The sequence below is a fragment of the Colletotrichum higginsianum genome, chromosome 9 (genome assembly GCF_001672515.1).
Source record: "Colletotrichum higginsianum IMI 349063 chromosome 9, whole genome shotgun sequence".
In the NCBI taxonomy this organism is placed as follows: Eukaryota; Fungi; Ascomycota; class Sordariomycetes; order Glomerellales; family Glomerellaceae; genus Colletotrichum; species Colletotrichum higginsianum.
In genome coordinates, this window is record NC_030961.1 from 997,198 (window position 1) to 1,017,860 (window position 20,663).

Below are 20,663 nucleotides of genomic sequence, written 5' to 3' on the forward strand. Positions count from 1 at the left end.
GTTTCGCTGCGCCGGGTTGGCTGGCTGGTTTGCTTGCTTGCTTGCTTGCTTGTCGCAGCGCGCAGGTCAAGCGGCCGGGATCTCTCCAAGAGATGGGACGGTGGGCGAAGCAAAGGGGGGTGTGGGAGGCCGATTCTCGGTGTTATTGAATAGTAACGCAAGGAGCTTTGGGACCAAGCGATATTATCTACCCGAATTTGCTCTTACTGTCAAAGTTTGCGACTTGGGGTTCGGTCGAGACCGGGGGGGGTTGAGGTCAGTCGGTGGTGGTGGTGTTGCTGCTGCTGCTGCTGCCGCTGGTGATGGTGGTGATGATAAGACGGCGTTTCCGAGTCGCGATCCCTGCGTGAGTGGTGGATGCAAGGCCTCGAAGGAAAAGAAGAAGAAAATAAGAAGAAGAAATAATGCCGTTCGTGGTGGTGTGTCGTCGCAGTATTTGCGATGTACCAACTCGGCCGCCGCCGGGATGCGCCGACGGTGGGATGAGCTTGCTTGTGCGGTCTCGTATTCTGTTTGCTGTCGCTTGCGCTTCTCTGCGATGCAACGGACTGTTTTTTTGTTTTTGCTGTTGTTGCTATTGTTGCTGCTGTTGCTGCTGCTGCTGTTGCTGCTGCTGCTACTGCTGCCGCTGGTCCCTGTTTGTCGGCGGTGATGCACACGCAGTTTTCGGAACCCGTGTGTCAGTCTCGCAGAGTGTTCCTGTGCTCAGTGTTCGTCCTCGTGATGGCGGCGGAACCGTCGGTTTCCTTCTCCGAATCTGCAGGCCCCGTGGCAGTGACGTACAGCGCGCGAAACATGGAGGATTGGTCGGTGGAGAGAGGCTTGTCGTTCGTGGTAGGTATCCCCCCCCGTGTAAGAAGAGCCAGGCACGGAAAAGTGATCTGATGCGCCGAGGCGGGTTTCGAGGTGATGCCCGGGGGGTGGTGGTGGTATAAAGCCGAACAAAAGACGAAAGAAGACAAGGACCCAAAAAAAAAAAGCCCTCAGGTGAAGCACGAAACGATGTTGATGCTGCAACTGCGCCTCCTTCGGGAGAGTTGTGAGCAAGTCTTGTCTTGGTTGATATATATCTCTGTATACGAGTACCACACAGAGTGGGAGAGGAGGAGGAGGAAAAGGTGAGTGAGAGAGAGGTTGCAAGAGGGCGAGAGTGACGATGGGGGGGGGTAGGGTGTGTAGATATTGGGTGTGGATGATACGGGACGTAGTGGGATGCGACGGGGACGAGATGGGGAATAGATGAATGGTGGATGGATGATGGATGAATGGGTGCGGTGAGATAGATAGCGCTGGTCAAGGTGGGCAGACGAGGCAAAGGTCCAAGGTCTGGGCCACGCAAGGAACTCCTCGACGACGACGGGTATCTAGAGTCCAATCCAGATGCAGCATGCAGATCAGCCCTCCTCTCTTTTGCGGATGCTCTCTCTCTTTTTCTTCTTTCTTCTTCAATTTTTACCCCCCCCAAGACAGGCGTAGAAAAGGAAAGGGAACAGATGGGCGGCCATGCAAGCCATAAACCCCCCCCCCCCCCCCCCCCCCAGGCGCCGAAAGATAAGCTGTCCGAGGCTGGTATATCATAGGCAGCTAGGCATTTAGTGTTTATTTAGAGTACCTAGGTATTCCCCGGGGTTGGTGACATGACAAGTCGTCGTGCATAGAGTGAAATTGAGAGTAAGAGTGAGAGTGAGAGTGAGAGTGAGAGCAAGACGGAGAGTATCCGTAAAGTGAGAAGAGAGAGCATCACCCCCCCCCCCCCCCCCCCGTTCAGACAAACGACCAAAAACCCTGAAAGGAAATGGTACGCACTGATGATCATGTAAACGGGCACCCGAACAACAAAGCAACAACCGAACCCGGCTCTCATTTCTCCTCCTCCTCTACTCCCTCTTTTCCTTCTCTGCCAACTCGACGAGGTCCAAGATCCAAGGTCCAAGGTTCATGACCCCGGTCCAATCTGGATTCAAAGGTTTGGAGTCTGATGGATTGTGGTGGGGGGGCTGGCTGGCTGGCTGTTGTCGTCGTCGTGTCGCCAAATACGAAGAAACCCTCTAGGTTCGGATGGGCAAACCCTTCTCCCTCCCTCCCTCTGCCTCTCCATCATTGTGTTTTTCCCTCTCTTCCGGGGTCCCGCCTCGCTGGTTTCTTTTGCTTTGTTTTCCAGTCTCCCGGCCCCCCGGGTCGTCCTTGGTTCCCGACCAAATGGCGACGGACTAGTATGTAGCCGCTGTGGAGGTGGAGGAGCTTCTCTTTTCTACTACCACTACTCTGTACCACCACCACTACTACTACTACCTGTTACGTATGCACAGATGCCAACGCACAGCAGGAATCATCCCCCAGGGAAGAAGGGGGGGAGGAGGAGGAGGAGGAGCCGTTCAGCAATCTTAAATAAACAAGACGGGGTCCGGAGTTCCTTGGGATGGACGAAAGGGGAAAGAAGAAGGGGTCCAGAAAACACCGGATGAGAGAGAGCAGAGAGTCAAATCGAAACCCGAACTGGGGGGATGGGGGTGAAGCCAAGAGACGTTGACAGGTGAGCTTCAACAAGGCTGCTCCCTGGAGACTGGGAGGAACATGTGAGGAAGCTTTCTTGCGGGTGGACGGCCGTCTATCCTCCGTCGTCCGGCGCCCTCTCATCCCCCCCCCCCCCCCGTATTTCCTCGTCATGTCCCATCCAAAGAAAATCTCGGCTTACGGTTCGTGATTGTTCAGGGTTACGATTTCTTTCATTCTTTCAGCATCCTGTCATCGTTCATTTCCCTTAATGAGCGGTTTTCCCTTCCCCTTCCCCTTACTGCTTCCCGTTCCTCCTCCGCCCCGTCACCGCTGCAGACCTTACTCTTTCGCATCTTATAAAACCGGGTCTCTCTCCCCCCCTGGGAGGATCGACTGAGAAAGCAAGCAAGTGAAGCACCCGAGTCGCGGAAGAAGAAACGGAACCCTGCTGCCAGGGGGGGTGCAAGGCGGCAGGGCGGCAGACTCACAGAGGGAGGGGATGGGGGGCACACGACACACGACACACGCGCGCGAACAAGGATGGATGTCTCCAGCCGTCTGGGAGACTGGGAGACACAGACTTGCCCAGATGGTAACCCGACCAAGAGAGGCAGCGAGAACCGTCGCCCGCCCGCGCCGTAAGGCCCTCCCCGTCAGGATGATGTCGTTGTTGCTGGATCCCTACTCTCCCCTCCTGCTCCTCCCCCTTCGGCCACGGCGCCGCGTTGCAACTATTGAACGATGCCCCCCCCTCCGTCCAGGGATGATGGCAGTTCCAACCCGTGCTCCGTATTTGCGTTGCCGGGTAAAAAATAGTAGAAATAAGAGAGTTGCGTTGTTGTTTTGGACGTCGACTCAAGACGGAGATGAGATGAGAAAGGTTTGTACATATCACAGATGATAGTCATAGTCGAAGGGGAGGGGGGTGTTAAACCAGACCCCCTCCCAAGGAATAAGGTAAACAAGGCATCGGATATAGATCCAAGGTAGTTGGTTTGTTTGTTTGAATGGTCAATCCACTGCGCTAATTATCACGGGCGTGACAGTGGGAAATCAGCCACACTTCGTCGTCGTCGAATAGTCAGCGAGTTGTGGCGGGTTCCCTTCACTCGGTATCATGGCAGAGATGATGTGAATGTAAGGCCAGGATGACAGACGACTTCCCGCTTCCCGCCCATCAAGACAAACATCCATCCATCTCATCTCTCGTTATCAAGAAACCCTCCTTCAACACCATCCCCCCCCCCGCGTCAAAGTGATAAAGTCATCCCAGCCCAATCCCGCGCCGGCGCCACCACCCCTAGACCCAGACCGACGCCAGAAGCCACACACTATCCAACCATCCATCCACCACCCATCCACCACCCATATCCAACCATCCCTCACCGACCAACTCCCCATCCTTCAAAACCGGCTTCTATTGCTGGTCCAGAACGGGGAGAGAACAAAACCGCATGCGACGACGGGGGGCGGCCAGCCAGTGAGCGGCGTCCTGTCTACGTCTGGTCCCCCCCTCTGGCGCCGCCGTCGCCAAACGCCAACGACAAGGAGGGGGGGCTTCACCTCGAGAGACGCGGAGAGAGAGAGAGAGAGAGAGAGCCAAGTCGGCCGGTTCCTCCGCTCCATCATCACGGCCCCCAATCTTGGCCTTAATCAAGGTCTCCAACAAGAGGTCTCGAGTGGTGTCTTCTCTCCAATTCGTCCATCCATCCATCACCTGGGGATTTGTTTCGTTTCTCCTCGACTGAGAACTCCGTCCCACACTCACATCTCCTTTCCCACCCCCCACACCCCCTTGTCCCTGCGGGCTGCATTTGGGAACAATCCAAGACATTATCCCCTTCCTGGTGCCGAGCACCGAGAATTTCAGAAACCGACAGGAGACATCCGCAAGAGAAACGAAAACGAAAGCACGAAAAAAGAAGAAGAAAAAAAAAACCCTTTACCCACTCGACCAGGTTTAAAGTGGGCGGCATCGTCTGCGAACCGCATACCCGCGTCGTCAACGCTTGACCGTCGTCATCCTGCATCCCGTCGGACCCAGATAGTCTCTCTCTCTCTCTCATTCTCTTTTACTCTTTTTCTCTCTTTCTCCGTTGCTCCCGGTCTGTCAGCCTCCATCTTCTCCGCTGGGCATCGCAGGCTCTTACTCCCCACGCGTCCGAAATGTCGTATGCATCTCGATGTCGACCCAGTTATCAACACTTCGGCCCGTAGACGAACCCCATCATCCCATCCCATGCATGCAGAGCAAGGCAAAAGCCGCCTTGCTCCAACCTCGTCCCGCTAGCTAGCCAGCCAGCAGCCGCGAACCCCCCCAAGCGCACGCCGCGTGGCGTTGCGCCTCTTTCTGCGATCTCTCCACCTCTCACTCAGTCTCTCTGTTTCCAAGCTTCTTCCAACCTCGGAACTTTCCCACCCTTGCTGACTGACATGCCAGCCGTGACATGACATGTACGTCTCCCAAGCAATCTCAACATGTTCTAGTCGGCGTCTGCGCTCGGCAACGGCACGCCCTTCCGGCATCATCGGACGCCGTCCGTCCCGTTAACGAGGGAAAATGCCGGTGAACCCGCATCTCTCCCCGCGGCATCCGTGCCCCCCGAACCCGTCCCGTTCTGCAGAATTACATCATTGTCGGTTTCCCCCCAACCAGCATCGCGCGCCGTCCAAAAAACGTGGCCGTCGAGTCCAGTTAGTAGTCCATGGCTCGAATATCGAACCATCATCGCGATCTCAGCCTGCGATTCGAGTCCAGTTAGTAGTCCATGGCTCGAATATCGAACCATCATCGCGATCTCAGCCTGCGATTTTCAACACCCAACCCCTTGCATCGCACCGGCCTCTAATTCCGGCGTCATCTCCTTGGCGACAACAAAACAGCCCCTGCGCGCCCGCCAGTCTGTGCCCTCGGCGCCTCACCCTTTCTACCCTCTTATCGTTGGCCCGATCGCGTGTCCCAAACTCTCTTGATCCTCCTCCCTGCCAAACAACCCTCCCCCCGGCCGGAGTGCGGTGGCCCTTGTAGGATAGGGAAACCAAGATCCAGCTCTTTCTTCGGCGCAAGCCATCGACTGACAGACAAGACAGTCAATGAGCCAGCCAGCCTTGTTTCCTCTGGACGTCCGCAAGGCGCTTCTTCTCCCTCGCTCGACACTGTCCCGACCTCCTAGCTTCAACAACAAGAGACTGACTCGTGACAGAAGCAAACCCCCCCCCCCCAAAAAAAAAAGGATACAGGGGTCTCCCGTTTCCTGCGCGGCCTGTCATCAAACCTTCGGCCGTGGAGCGAGACGACCCAGAGGAGGCGCCACAGCAGCACCTCACGTCCCGCAGTGCCAAACGCTCCTGCGGGTGAAGGCCGAAAAGGCTGAGTGGGAATAATAGCCAGCCAACCTTCCACAGCACCATGTCGCGAGAGATAAGCGACAGCTCATGGGGGTTTTGGCCCGAACCCGGTTCCAAACCCGTGGCGGTCGTGGAAGCCCCTCCGGCTCCGGGGGGGGCCTTGTGATAACGCCAGGGGACCAAGCCAATATCACATCCCGCGCCGCATCCCAACGTTTCTCGAAATGCGTTAATCTCACGGCTGATAACGTGCTCCCCTCAAACGACAAAACGGTGCGGCTGTCTGCACTGTCGTCATTCACATGCAGGTCCCCCCCCTCCCTCCATCTCCCGTCACATTTGACAATCTCCCGGATGCAGGCATGGGGTATTACCAGCTTGCATGGCCGCGAACTGGGGGTGTTCGTCTGCAAGTTGCGACCACGGTGCCCCCGGTCTGAGGCTTGACGCGTTGTCGCTGACTACCTTTCGCGCGCTCAGCTTTTTTCTTTTTCATACCTTCATCGACCCGTGTCTTGATAAAGGTCCTGTCTTGATAAGGTCGTGGGCCTCATTCGAGAGTCTCGTTTAATGCACGCGTCGGCCAATTTCAAAAACCGCCGAGGCCTGCAGACGCGCAATCTCAACGTTGCCGCATGTGTGTTGTCGCCTTGCGTGAAACGAACATGACACCCGATACCCGGCAGTGAGATGCAAAGCCGCAGTAGACGTGTTGGCAGTGTTGAAGTGCCTTTTCTCCGACCCTACGCCAGTTCATGATGTCGCCGGGCGCGGTGTCTCATATCCCGTCTCGATAATCGCCAAATCCTGCCTCGCGCCCCCCATCCTGAGGGTTCATTCATGCCCAGCTGCTTATCGCTTTGAAATGTAGCATTCGCGCGTGCAGGTGCAGTTGCAGACGGTCCGCGGCTCCTGGCCGTGCTCGTGCTCCTCGGCCCTGATCACACGTCAGTCTGCTACCCTGGTGCTGTCCGACCTTACATGGTGATACGGGGCGGTGGTCCAAGGCAGAGTTGCTTTTGTCGGGCATTGTTCATGTGTCTACTATGCAGTCCATTCGCTGTTGCAGTGCGCGTCAGCATTTCGTTTTGTTGACCAGGCTGTTGACGATGGCACGCTTCGTCAGAAGGGTAATCGAGCAGAAGCTAGATCCTCGCCATGGCTTGCCACGACTCAACTTGCTGCCAGCACATGAAGGTGTTGAGACATCCACAGACCACGGGTTGAGACATGCCATTCGGTTCCTGCGCTCGCCATCTCGGGTTCAACGGACGATCCCGCCACCGTCTCCGCGTCCGAGATCAAGCGGATATTTATCCTGTCATACAAGCTTGAATCCAAGGCTTGCTTTACATCAGCCTGTGGTGACACTATCCTTCTCGTAGATCTAAAAGTAAAATAAACTCCTTCTTTAATCCAAGGCTCAAAAAAGGCATTCGCGCCAAACCGGTTTGTCTCGGTACGAGGTGTCGCTACGCTTATGCCGTGCTACCAACGACGTTGTTGCAGCGTCTCGTAGAGCAGCAAAGTCCTTGGACAACTCAGTGACAACACCTACATCGTTGATTCCTTGTCGATACCAAACACTTCCAAGTCTCTCCAAGCCAATATTCGCATGGAAGTCAGACTCATTGTGTATGGCCAACGGGCGTGGTTGTCTCGTGAATGGGCAACGACTCCTCATCAGTTGATCCGTGTATAAGGGACCTGGATTATTCCGTTGCATTTCCGCCAGACCAGGTTCGTATTGAAACCGGTTCCTAGCACTGCACTTCAATTGTGTCGTCGGGGACAAGCTGCGATTTCTCTATGGGTCTGGTGAACTGAAAAGTTGGACTCGGGAGTGAGCTTTTGGTGTTGCGTGGAGATATCACAAGGCTCGACCGCCGTGTGAGTTGCCGTATAACCCGCAAGTTCAGAAACAAGACTGCCATGGGAAAGAGCAGCTATACGATCTCGGTGCTTACTCCTAGACGTCGGCGGTATTGTCCTGGTAACTTACAAACGCCCCGCGGCTGTGAATAAGGTCACCGTGACACCGTACTGCCAGACCAGCTGTTGAACCGACGATGCCATAGCCGTTTCGGTGTCGATGGCACGAGTTCCCTCGTGGTTTTGTTCAGGCTTTCATTGAGTCAGTACGGGTCATCGAACAGAGCAGTGGTTGAACGGACGTGATGCGACTTGGCTTAACTGTCCTGCGGCACGAGGGCACGGAGGAGCTGCGGCAACAGCACAAGACTCTGCTCCATCTCGGTAAGTCAAGCTGATGATTGCATCTGTGCAACAGACGCAGACGTTTGCCATGACATGACCTCGGCCCCTCGATTACATCCGAGTTGTCACCAGAGGATCGTCAAAGGATTCCGTGGCAAATAAGCCCCGAACAACGATCGTCGGCACACTACGCCTCCCCACTTTTTGACTTTTCCACGACATCTTCAAAGAACACAAGGCACATTTGTCCATCGGCAACTGGATCCTACAACCTAGATCCCCGCGTCAATCGGGGCATCGCGCCAAAGGACAGAAGCAGGCTCCGCTCGAAGCGCGAGTCAAGTCCGGCTGTGGCCGGCGGTCCACGGACAAGAGTGGAACCGGCAACGCGGGAACGGGTGAGTCTAGGCTTGCCCCGCTGGCCGGCTGTGGGTGTGGCCGACAGCACATCCTATTGCGCGCTGTCGCGCGGGTGAGAGGTCGCTTCCGAGACGAACAGGGAGAATCAACCCCGGACGGAGCGGAGCGGCCTGCCCCCTAGCCAAAGTGCGATGCCCACGACTCAGCTCGAGACGAACTTCAAGGCGGTCGGTCGGTAACACTACTCTCCCGGATGAACACCAACTCTGACTGGTCTCAACAAAAAGCCCGCGGAGCGGTGTGTGTCAGATGCATCTGGGACTCCTTAGCGGCCGCAGAAAACTGGCGAGGCGGCCAATGGGGTCCAAGTTGTAGTGCCTGGTTATCACAAGAACTGCTTGCTCTGCATGTGGCTTGCAGAGGGAGGGTAGTATCGCTGTGAGGGCGCGTGGCAGGAAAAAGCAGAAATCAGGCACGTGTCCCTTTGCGCTGTTCTGGGAGCCCGAAACGTGAAGCTGAGTGTGCGGATCGCGAAGCCCAGAACGGCGGGGAGCGATGGGTTTGTCGAGATGGTCGAGTCGGCCGGGAGTGCTGCTTGGCTCAGGTGAAGCCGGCCGGGCATTAGTGAAAGTTACGCGGTTCCCTGGTCCAGGGCTCCATGCACCGTGATGGAGCCTTTGCGAGCGAATCTGACGGTGTGCTACCCGGCTGATTTGTTTGGTTCTATTGACTACAGTGCCGCATCGTGGCGACGAGCTGGTGCCGGTATCGGCAAGTCCAACTGTGATCGTCAGCGAGAAGGACCAAATTAGTGTGAGTCGGTGTGGTAACACAGAAAAGTCTCAGTTTTTTCATGAAGCCGGCAAGATAACGAGTATAGAGGCGTTGGTTTGCAAAGAGTGAGTGCTTGCAGGCAGGCTCAACGTGCGTTCCTGGCTGGGGTACAACAGCGGGGTGGGGGGTTCTGGTGTACCATGGACCTATCGGTACCACCCATCAACGGGGGTCGATGATCGTCGGTGAGCTTGTCCCGGGGTCTAGGTTGATGGGCTGTTGGTGGTGAGTGATTCAGATGAGACGCATGTCGAATGCCGGCCGAGATAGGGAGGTGGAAAGAAGCGTAACCCCCATAGGCCGTGCGAGGAAACGAACCAAGGTCCGGGGGTGGGTGAGTGTCCAAGACGGGTTGAGGAACGTGAGATGACGATGGGCGACTTCGCCGTTGCCGTTGTCAGGCGTGCTTAGTCGACGTCTTGATGTGCTGTTTGCACGGCTTCACGGGTGGAATGTGGGATGCTTTTGGCCTTGGAATGATGCGCTGGCAAGCTTGGACAATGAGTGATCAGACAAGCCGACAATGGGCGCCAGTCCCACCCCCCTCCTCAAGTTCTTCAGACAATGAACAGTTTGGTTGCGTGGCCCAGCTTGGCTCGACTGGCTCGACTGGCGCAACTGGCCGACCCCAATGCGGCAGTCGTCCGATGTTTCCCAGTCTCCATGACAGCATGGCGTCAGTTGAGGTGTCAGGTAGTGCCTGATAGCGCGGCGCATGAGGGAATGAAGCTCAGCGGGAGGCTTCCGTGAGAGAAGCCGTCACGGGCGCCGGTAGCGATCCGGTAGCCTGGCATGCCCAGCCAGCACTGAGCAGCCCAGGAAGTCACTCAGTAGTTAGTGTACGTGTGTGCTAGCCCTTGGAAATGTTCTCAGACCGGGGGCGGGGGCTCGTATATAATATCGGGGCTTGCTTCGTAAATAGCAACCTCAGCCACGCCAGTGCCTCATTTGCTCATCTTAACAATACGGTGTCCGGGGCTGCGAAAGGACGGACTTCTTTCCTGGGGGCTATCAAAGAGATGCCCGTTTCCTAGAGAAGCACCATTCCCGATAAGCCTGGACCGTCCACTGTGAAAGTCGGAAGGGCTTGAGTATGGAAAAGGCGCAAGTTCGGAAGCGACAGCGTTGTGGTTGGACGGCACACCCGATACAACATTAGCGCCGCAGCAGGGGTTGGTGATTGGTGAGGTGTTCCCGAGAGATTTTCAACGACACAAAGTCAAGAGTGCGGACAGGCAAGCGAAAGTGGCAACTGGAAGTTGTGGGAATCTGTGGGAATCCATCGCTTGTCGAGGGCTAGAAGGGAGGGCAACCGCAAAGTTGAACAAAGTTCGGGTGGCAGAAGCGTTAGCGGACTGTGGAGGGGGCCTAGTTTGATAGGCATGGCCGCTTTGGGGACGGATCTGGGGGCGAACGGGCGCCATTTCCGTCAGGACTCGGGCGTGGCAGGCTGTTGTCCTTTAGGGGTTCGTTCCTCTTCTCTTCCATGTCACTGCATTGGCATTGCGCGTGGTCGGGGGTCGAGGCTGTAGGAAGACAGAGGCAGGTTGGGTTGGCAGAGTTTGAAGCTGATCGCGCTACTGACCAACGTCTTTTGTTGGGGGTTGTTTTATGTCGGCACCGGTCACCGGTCAGACATTCTTCGTCCATCTGGTCTGGTCTGGTCTGGTCTGGGACCGGTCTCGTCCGGCGCGCTGTGCTGTGTGGCCTCCGTCCACGGTGCAGGCAGTAGTGCTCACTAGGCGATCTCCACTCCAATTCCAGTTCGGGGTTCTGGTCCAGGCCCAGGTTATGGAGAAGAAGGCGAGGCTGGCCCGGGTTCCAGAGCAGGGGAGGATGCGGAATGGGCATTGGGTCGGGCTCTCATACGCGGGAGTGGGACGTCCTCGTGCAATGTCGGTTGAGGGGATGATGTCAAGGGGCAGATTGCGGCACCGAAATGATACACCCAGATGGATGCCGGCGTGCGGAAACAATGGCGTTCGGGGCTCTGTTGGAGTCGGCTGCGGCGTGTTCGGGGCCTCTTCCCTGCCGGTCCCTGGCCGGACCGCACCCCTCCCCTCCCCTCCCCAGGCCACATCATGTGCCCAAGATGCCCAAGGTGCCCACACGTGACCCATTGTACGGGTTCAAGGTTGGAAGATGAGAGAAACGAAAGAAATGGGTGTCTGGAGTAGGAGGAGGTGTGGTCTGGAGATTGGAGAGAGAGTCGGGGAGAAGAAAAAGAGGAGACGAAGGGGTCGAGAAGAAATACGGAGACGGAGACAACCCCTGCGAACTCGCTGTGGTGAGCCGGTGGACGGGTCAAGGTAGATACTCACTCGAGCAGGTGTACAGAGTACAGACACAGATACAGATACACTTTGGTAAAACTATGGTGTGGAAACGAGAAGACGGCGAAGGCGGACTCGATCAATGGCAGAAGAAGCTACAGGCGGGGGGAGCACGGCGTCGGCGGCGGCGGCGCGGGCGGTATGTATGGTATGTACCTGCAAGGTATGACCACGTCCAGCTGCGACTGTGTTTCCCACTTGTCTAGTCAGCTGTCTCGGTCGCCGGCCGCGCGGATGGATGGCCCCCTTTTTTGTCCCTTTCTCCAGAGTTCAGGAGTGTTGATTGAGAGTCGAGACGCAGAGGGCGGAGAAAAAAGAGCGGAGGGCGGGGGAGGCGACGAACGGGTTTTGTGCGACATCGGGAGACGCAGCCGTGACGAGTTCGAGTCTGAGCTTTTGGGGGAGAGTGTTTCGTCGCGGGTGTTTTTTTTTTTTTTGTTCGGTTAGTCTTTTTTCTTCTTTTTACTTCGTCTATTTCTCATGCTGTGTATCTGTAGACAGATTGGGGGATTTTGGTGTTGCAGGTTGGTTGAGTTTGTTGAAGGATGGAGGAACATGTTGAGTACGTACCTCTGCTTTTGTGACATGCCCGGGAGAAACAGAGGTGCCATAACAGTGAGGAAAGAGCAAATGTCATCGTTCATTCCACAGCGTCAATGGCGGTCGTTCCCTGCCCCGCGAACAGCAGCAGCAATAGCAGCAACAAGACCGTGGCACAGTGTGGACGTCCATCCAGTGTAGACACTGCTCCGGTACGTACCCGTCATCCCACTTTTGCAAGCAGCCTGAACCCCACTACACCCTCCCTGCTTCCCTTGCCCATTTGCCCAATTGCCCATTTGCCCATAGGTACCTAGGTACCCACGCCTACCTATCTGGCCGACTCCTGCCGGTCCCGGTACGTACCGATCAATGCTCTACCCCCCCCCCCTATCACGGTGCTATTATTACTCCCTCCCACTTACTCACTCCCTTACTCACTTACTGCTGTTGCTGCCGCCGCCCGCTCGATACCTGCTAACACACACTGCTGTTCCCGACTTGGGCTCTGGCCGCGTACCTATCATGGACTGACTGCTGTACTCTGCTCTGCTCTGCTCCGCTCTGCTCTGTTCCTGATCTGGTCTCGCTGCTTCCAGACTCTTGTAACCCTGTTGTTCGTCACCGCCGCCGCCGCCGCCGCCCCTTTAGCATCCATTCCTCTCCAGACTATCCGTATTTCGTCCCTTTTCCCCACGGCCACTCGAGGAACGTACCTCGCCTCTCCGTCTCCGACTCTTTGACAAAACTCACGATCCTCCCTTCGTCGTCGTTCGCCTTCTTCCCCTTTCACTCCCTCCTCCTCTTGCTTGTCCCTTGCCCTCGCAAACCCCACAGCGTCGCACGGCCGGCTGGCAAGCATAAGCATCAGCATTAGCATCAGCAGCACCAATACCGACACCGGTACCAACACCAACGACCAATGCGGCGACATCTTATCTTCCCCAACCACAGATAGACAACCAGACCAACCAACCTCTCCTCCCACCACCGTCAATCCTCCTCAGCCGACGCCGGGACCAGCGTCGTCTTTTTCGTCCGATCACCTCTTCTCACACACCAAGTAAAAAGGGTCCCCTCAACATAATCGGAACCATAACCATAACCGTAACCGCTTTCACCCGATCCTCGATTCTTCCCTCCTCTCCTGGCCTGTCATCCCCTCTGCACCACCATCTCGGTCTCGTTCGGATCGTTGTCTCGACATTACTGCACGATTAGTCGACACCTTCCGTCCACCTGCCGTCCTCCGCCATGGCTCAATCTAACGAGCCGCGGAGGCGGTTCGCCCCCGTTCCCATCGAGACCACATTCGAGTCTGTTCGAAAGCACTCTCAGCAACCGGCCCAATCGCAGCAGCAGCACCAGACGCAGCCGCAGATACAAACCCAATACCAAAACCACCAGCCTGGCCCGGCTCCCGAGCTCACCCCCGAGCACACCCCGCGAACCCCCTCCCCCAACCCATTCGAACAGCAGATGCACCACCAACCACCACCACCACCACCACCACCACCACCACCACCACCACCACCACCACCACCACACTTGCACAACTTGCATCAGTCGCAACCCCCCAGGCGTCGCTTCGCCCCCCAACTCATCGAGAGCTCTAGGCGCGCCCGTAGAGTGGGAGACGCCGGCCCCGCCACGCGACCGACAGACAAAACCGACATCACCCCCTACACGAACCACATCTACCTCCAGCGTAACAAGTCGAGGCGGAAGCTGAACGATGGCGCTTCATCGCCCGCTTCCCTGCCCATTCAGCGCCAGCCCAAGGGCGCGAGGCGGGAGTCGGAAGACGAGAATGCCGGCACCTACATGTTGGAATGGGCCGCCATGGAGGCTGAGCGCCAAATGCAGGAGGCTGCCCTCGATGCCTTTCCCAACAGTCGTCCGCGTGAGGGCGGCGCCGCCCATTTCTACTTTCGAGAGAGCTCGGGCGACGACAGCACCCCCGAGAGCGTCTCGCCCCAGCCGACCGGTCCCGGCCTTGACTCCAAGCCCCGTGCCCGTCACGCTCATGGTCCTCGTCGGAAGTCGTCCGAGGTGGGATACTGGCAGAAGCATATGCAGCAGCACGCCGAGATCCTGGCTGTCGCTAGAGGCGAGCACGCCCCCGTCTTCGACGACGACGATGAGGATGTCCACAACGATTCCGAGCTCGACAGGATGGAGCTCGATAGCCCCCCCGAAGCCATGTGGTTGACGAACAAGAGGAACCACACCGCCGACCCCAGCCCTCCCAAGGGCCCGTTAGAGCCGATTGGCGAAACATACATGCCGCTGATCACCCCTACGCCAATCGTGGCCCAAGAAGCCCGCCGACCAGACCTCCCTCCGCCGGAGCCGGTCACTAAGCCAATTGGCGAAGCCACCATGCCGTACATCCCGCCTGCTGCTGTCAGCAAGCCTGCAGATGTCCCCATTGCCGCACCCGCCCAGGTCGTCCCCGAAACTGGCTTCCGGAAAGCTGCTGGTGGTGGTGGTTTCGGCAGGCCCTTTGGCAACTTTGGACTCCCTCCCGAGACCAGCGAGTTCCGCAAGATGCGCAAGGCCGCCTCCCCGCCAATGCTGGGCAAGGATCTGGTCTTCCGAAAGTGCCCTTCGCCGAAGCAGACGAAGCTCGAGCCGGACCATCCCTTTTCGGAGGACCCGTCTGTCGAAGAGAGAAACAGGGATTTCACGGGAGAGGCCGGTCTGTGGAGGGGGTACTGCTTCCGAAACAGCGAGAGTGACCAGGCCATTGTGCCCTCTCACCACCAAGGCCCCAGGATGCTGCAAACGCCACTTCCCCAAGCCACGTCTGCCGACCCATTTGCTGCGGCATTCGGCAATGGATCCGTCACGGACGAGCCTGGGTCGCACTACTCGTCCGCCACCCTCACCCCGAGCACGGTCGAGCACCGCGTCCGGTCTGGCGAGGCCAAGGGCCTCCACATGCTCGCCGGGATCGACGAACGCCTGAAGCGCGAAAAGGCCTTGGAGGAAAAGATTGCCAACGAGTTCAACGATACCTTTGTCACACAGGTTTACAACTATCTCTCCTTGGGGTACCCCGCAATGGCACGTTCTTTTGACGAGGAGCTTTCCAAGATTTCGCATATGAGCATCGAGGAGCTCGAGGTTGATGACGCGAAGCAGGCGGCAAGCGGCCATCTCATGGAGCCAGCCGAGGCCGAGATGGCGGAAGAGAAGAGATGCCCGAGATGGAAGGCCCTGAGAGCCTACATTTTCGAATGGGCGCGGCAGCACCCGGATCTAGACAGCCTCGACTCCCTCGCGTGGGGCGTGCGAGAAAGACGTGGTAGCTGGGCCATCTAATCGAATGGTGCAAGGCCCAAGATTACACACGGCGAATCATTTTTTTAATCATTCAACCATTGGACACACGGAGTCATGAGGCAATCAATACAGCATGGATGGGCCGAGCAGAAGTGCACATCGGCAACCAGTTCGATTCGACAAGGCGTTTTATACAGCCTCATCTCGCTCGCGGGAGTGGCTTTGTCTTTGGCAGCAACCGGCATGGAGCTTTCTTATTGGGTGTTTTTGACATGGAGCAAAATCCGTCGTCTTAGAGAGTCTAGAGCCATGAAGAGGATCATGTGCATGTCTGCTTTTCAGATGATGTCATATGGGGTTAGAACAGGTGGGGGTATGATGGATCGGTGAACAGAAGAAGTAGTTGGGCCGTTTGTGGCCCTGCGTGGTTCGCCGAGACTTTTGACGTAGGGATTCCGGCGGGTCAGCAAACGAACTGAACTGTACACGCGCTCTGCCCGATAGGCATGCCGAGGCGCAATCGAGCAGGGCGTTTTTGGTAGTTGTAATATGGAATCCTACGGCGACAGCGGTCGTTTGACCCGTCAAGTATTGATATCCTGCCCGCGGTGCTTTGTGCTACGTTGTTGGCAGTAGTGGCCCTGATAATACCTAGGCAGCTCCGTAGAGCCAAGGTGAGGAGGTCCAAGGGCAAGATGTCGGTCGTCTTCGGCGTCCTCGAAACGATTTAACCTCGAGGTTCGTCTTCCGCGGATGGTTTGGAGATGTGATTCCAGCCCGCCCAAGAATATGCCTGTCATGGTTGTCAAGGTCCGTCACTTATTTACGTCCCAAGTCAACAGTTTACCGCCACCAAGTCCAGAGGAAGCTTGAAACTAACATAACCGATAGATCATCTCCCAGGATTGGACTGGGATTCTCTACGCCATCGAGTCGACCCCTTGGATCGACAAATGTGGTACCCGGCGTGGCAGTTGAGCCGACATGACTGACTTGGTCTCGCACCAAGGGCGTGTAGAGAGTTCAGTGTGTATGTCCGTTACAGCAACAGCGGGCGACATGGACAAGTAGGCTTCATATATGTCCTGGGTCGCAACGAAGATACTTTCCAGAGGTCAACTAGAAATCCTCAGGGTACGGGAGGGGGGGGGGGCCTCTTTGGACATGCGGGCTGATGCGAAGGAACTTCCACAAGATGCTCTGGAAGTTCAAACTCTTCTTCCTCCCACGTCCATCAGCCCACATCACAGCCATACTCGCTTTTCTTTCCATCTTCTTCTTTTGCTCGCTCGTCATCATCAACAAGCGCCCGACGTCCGTCTCGGAGCAAAAATCGATTCATCAGCTCATAAGAAAAGAAAAGAGAAGAAAAAATCCCCAGCCTCACGGACAAGAGAGCCCCCGGAAAAAATGAGACCCATCGCCCTCGTCAGTATCCTCCTCCTAGCGGCCTTTGCCCCGGAGGCCGCCCCTGCCGCCGTCCCTGCCCCGAAGGACCTCCACCTCCACGCCAAGGTCGCCGGCGCCCCGCGGCCGGGGTGGCCCTACTTCCAGCACCCGGTCTGCCGGCTGTACGCCTACGGCTTCTTCGGGCGGCACCACGTCGTCGCGGCGTCCGGGGTGCGGGACATACCCCAGACGTGCAGCCAGCTCTGGGCGAACCTGCGCGAGTTCGACGGCTGCCGGCTGCTGACCAAGGCGCACTGCGGCGGCACGGACGGCTACCTCCAGTGGCGGTTCCAGGGGTGGGTGTCGTGCAACCTGGGGATGGTGTCGTCGGCGTGGTTCGACGCGACGGGCCAGGCGCTGGGGATCCTGGACTGCGCTGGGAAGCAGCCCGATGTGCAGCCCGAGGACGAGGAGGACTAGAGGCGTGGACGAGCTCGGCGTGTTCGGTTCTCCTCTTCAACCATCATGGGGGCCCGTCAGATGATTTGAATGTGGTCCGTCCGAACCATGCGCGGTGATGGGGAGCCGGGAGAGGGTCAGACCGTAATAGGGGAGGCTGGAGAGATGGCAAGGACAGTGGACGCGAGGGAGGAGGATAGCTTGGACCCGGACGGGTACAGCGACATCATCGTTGGTCGTCGTCGAATCCGCCGTCCCCGTCCGGTGATCTTGTCGTGTTGGAGATCGGCCGGACGCCGGACCATATTACCCTCAGACATCCTCACGTGACACAGTTGGCCTCGTACGTGGACGTGGCCAGAATTTGCGCACGCATAGTTGAATCTTAGGAAGATTATCACACAGTCTTTGATCCCCCCTATGTATACACGTACAACACACAACACCCAGAGCCCATTTGACCGTTGGTCACTCTAACCTGCTTACAACACTACATGCCTTTAGAATCAAATCACCCTTGAAATCATTGGACAACAAAACATGGATGCGAAATACGCTGAAGCAGATTGATACGCTGAAGTAAATCGGGTATAGACCTTTCCAACTCCAACTGAGGATACAACTAGGAATGTCAAATCCAAACCCTAATGTCACGGTATTAGGAGTGTTTGGCTTAGGCGCACTAATGACCAGCCAAGATTAGCAACTTTAGATACTAATGTAGAAAAAAAAAGAGAAAAAAAAAAAAAAGAGGCCTGTTTTGTGCTTACGCTGTAATAAGGAAGATCCGTCTTCCAGGAGTATTCTTTGCAGGGTCCAGATGGGGTTTCGTAGCACTGGAATCACAGTATTTAGTGTTATCACGGTATCTGCAGAGGGGGGGAATACGTACAATCCAACCTCCATCACCAGGGATCTGGCCTGTGTTCCAGGTCAACGTCTGGGCGGAGTAGCACGGACTGGGAGCCTGTCTGGCTTCAATAGGGGCAGGGACAGCTGCAGCAACTGCAAGCGAGGCGAAGACGAGGATTGCGTTAAGGAACTGCATTGTTGCAAATAGAAAAAATAACGCTGATGTGTGTGATACGACTGATGTGTGATGTTGTAACAAGATGCTGGGTTAGCAAGATAGAAGGTGTTCTTAGGTGGGAGCAAATGTAAGCTTATATGCATCCAAAGGTGTGCTTGAGAGTCAGAGCAGATCTTCGGACGCCAAGATGTAGATCAATCTACTTATAACACAAGGAAAAGTATAGAACATAAGCCTCATCTCCTAGTTTTGCGTAGAAAGTATCCTATCCTGAATACGGTAGCTCTTTTTGATAAATCGCATACGTAAGGGGGGTTAGAGCGACGGTAACTTTCTATCAGTTTACATAAGCATGGCTACATTGCGTCAGGTACAACCCATCTAGGAGGGTTGATCCCAGGAATAGATCGAGTCATGGCGATGATCAAGGGGTGGACCGGTCCTGGCAGGCATCTTGCTGAGCCTTGCCCTTCATCTAAGTGAATAAAAGAAAGTTTAAAAGGCTTGAGGGCTGTGTTATATTGATTGCCAACATACATGACAAAAGCATCCACAAATAGAATAGGGATGGGAATCACTTTGTGTGCTAGGCTTAGGAGTTTCTCAGCAACCTTGGTAAATATTTTCTAAGTATAACTATCCAAAGCTAAGATAACCATGCACAACCGGTCCACATAGTATACCCCCACAATGTTGCGCACCCATAGACGCCTTGAGTCCATTCACGCACTTCCCGTCCGAGGAAAGAGTTTTCAAACCCCCTAGAGAGTAGTGGTGCTGGTGGTTGTGGTGGTAGAATCGGAACTGGGCGTCGGGGTAGGCTCAGGGGCCGGCTCCGTCGAGGACACCGTCGAGAAGCCCGTCGAGAAGCCCGTCGAGGACACCGTCGAGAATCCGGTGGTGGATACGGAGGGGAACTCGATGGGAGGCAGGATCGAGGGCAGAAGGGTGATGGTAGAGATGATGGTGGCCGTCACGATGGGGAGGCTGACGGTCAACGTGAACGGCGGGAGCGTCACGGTCTCGACGCTGGCGGCGATGGTGATTGTGCTGGCGGGAAGCGTCTCCGTGATAAAGGAGGTGAAAGTCTCAGAGCAGACCGAGCCCCCCGACGTCGTCGGCCCTGTCGTCGTTGTTGACCTGATCGTCGTCGTTGATCTGATCGTCGTCGTTGTCGCCGTCGTCAGCGTCGTTGAAACCGCGGTGGAGGCGGGGAAGACGCAGGAACAGGCGCTGGAGAGGCGCACGACGCCGCACGACGGCAAGATCCCGGCGGGCAGGGCGGTGGTAGCGTTGACGACGGCGGTGGTGAAGGTCGCGCAGAAGGCCCTGCCTACCGGCTGGCCCCTGACGTTTCTGAGGCAGTTGTCGGCCGCGCAGGCGGCGCTGACGGCGGTGGCCGAGGCCAGGGCTGCGATGAGGACGGAGGCGCGCATGGTTAAGGCTTTGTTGTGTTGATTGGAGCTGGGCTCAAAGAAGGATGGATGAAAATGGAAAGAATGAGACTTTGAAGTGAGTGGATGATGGGATGCTGAGTGAAGATGGAAGTGATGAGAGCGGTGTTTCGAGGACAGTATATGTACATATTCGTCTTCTCAGCATTTCACCACTGCCTCTTTGCACTAGATCAAACCACGAATTCCTGATATCACCGTCAACATCGTAGCATGTGGCTTCTGACAGTACCAAGAGGGAGCGGCTGAGATTCTCGGAAACATCCGCCCGTCCCTTGATCTACCGGGACACGCGCTTGAAGAACGTTGTGAGATCCAGAATCGTACGTGTATCGAACCCTAGCTGAAAGCCAAGGGGTTTGCTTCGCTATCCGTGGAACACCCTCTCAAGGCTGGTCATGGTCAGGATGTGTTAGTCGCGCTTCGAACCGCCTGCGTCCCGCGCCGAGCTGCCGTTCCACCGCATTCCTGCGAAATTGAGGCTGCTCTATGACATCACCAACGTTCTTTCTCTTATGCATATTGTTTGTACGTGCCGTGGCTGGGATCTACAACTCGCCCCCTGGTCAACATTGTGTTTCAACTTGGAGCCGGGAGAGAATCATCATTCCCGGCGGCGATAAAGGGCGGGAGTCGCGGGCAAGAATTCGATTGAAACCCCCTGTACTCACCTCATCCCGCGGGATGTTCCCTTCCGAGTCCCGGTCTGAGTTCCTCGTCTTGCGGGACTTGAACTCGTTGTGAGACTTGGCACGGCTCTGACACGCCACGAGGAAGGGAGGCCGATATGTTTCAAGCTCATTCTTCTCGCGGGCTGTGGGCCCCTATCGTCAAAATGTGACTCAAATATACCAGTGCACGGGTATCTGGGACGTTTTGGAGATGTAAGTAGGGAGGCTAGATGGCTTTTCGCCA

At 56.3% G+C, this 20,663-nt stretch overlaps 4 protein-coding genes across 4 annotated transcripts; 2 read left to right on the top strand and 2 right to left on the bottom strand.

Annotated features, from left to right (window-relative positions):
* Nucleotides 1-13,382: 13,382 nt before the first annotated feature.
* Nucleotides 13,383-15,455, top strand: CH63R_12540 (uncharacterized protein; the record flags this gene model as incomplete). Its single annotated transcript, XM_018307514.1, has 1 exon — nucleotides 13,383-15,455. One exon carries the CDS (start codon nucleotides 13,383-13,385, stop codon nucleotides 15,453-15,455), a length of 2,073 nt encoding a protein of 690 aa, XP_018151931.1.
* Nucleotides 15,456-16,826: 1,371 nt separating this feature from the next.
* On the top strand, nucleotides 16,827-17,285 carry CH63R_12541 (uncharacterized protein; the record flags this gene model as incomplete). The annotated part of the gene is made up of 1 exon (XM_018307515.1): nucleotides 16,827-17,285. The coding sequence occupies one exon, from the start codon at nucleotides 16,827-16,829 to the stop codon at nucleotides 17,283-17,285; it is 459 nt and encodes a 152-aa protein (XP_018151932.1).
* A 447-nt stretch (nucleotides 17,286-17,732) lies between these two features.
* CH63R_12542 (EC39 protein) lies at nucleotides 17,733-18,312 on the bottom strand (the record flags this gene model as incomplete). Its single annotated transcript, XM_018307516.1, has 2 exons — nucleotides 17,733-17,946; nucleotides 18,035-18,312. 2 exons carry the CDS (start codon nucleotides 18,310-18,312, stop codon nucleotides 17,733-17,735), a joined length of 492 nt encoding a protein of 163 aa, XP_018151933.1.
* A 743-nt stretch (nucleotides 18,313-19,055) lies between these two features.
* CH63R_12543 (Peptidase s41 family protein) lies at nucleotides 19,056-19,730 on the bottom strand (the record flags this gene model as incomplete). The annotated part of the gene is made up of 1 exon (XM_018307517.1): nucleotides 19,056-19,730. One exon carries the CDS (start codon nucleotides 19,728-19,730, stop codon nucleotides 19,056-19,058), a length of 675 nt encoding a protein of 224 aa, XP_018151934.1.
* Nucleotides 19,731-20,663: the final 933 nt, after the last annotated feature.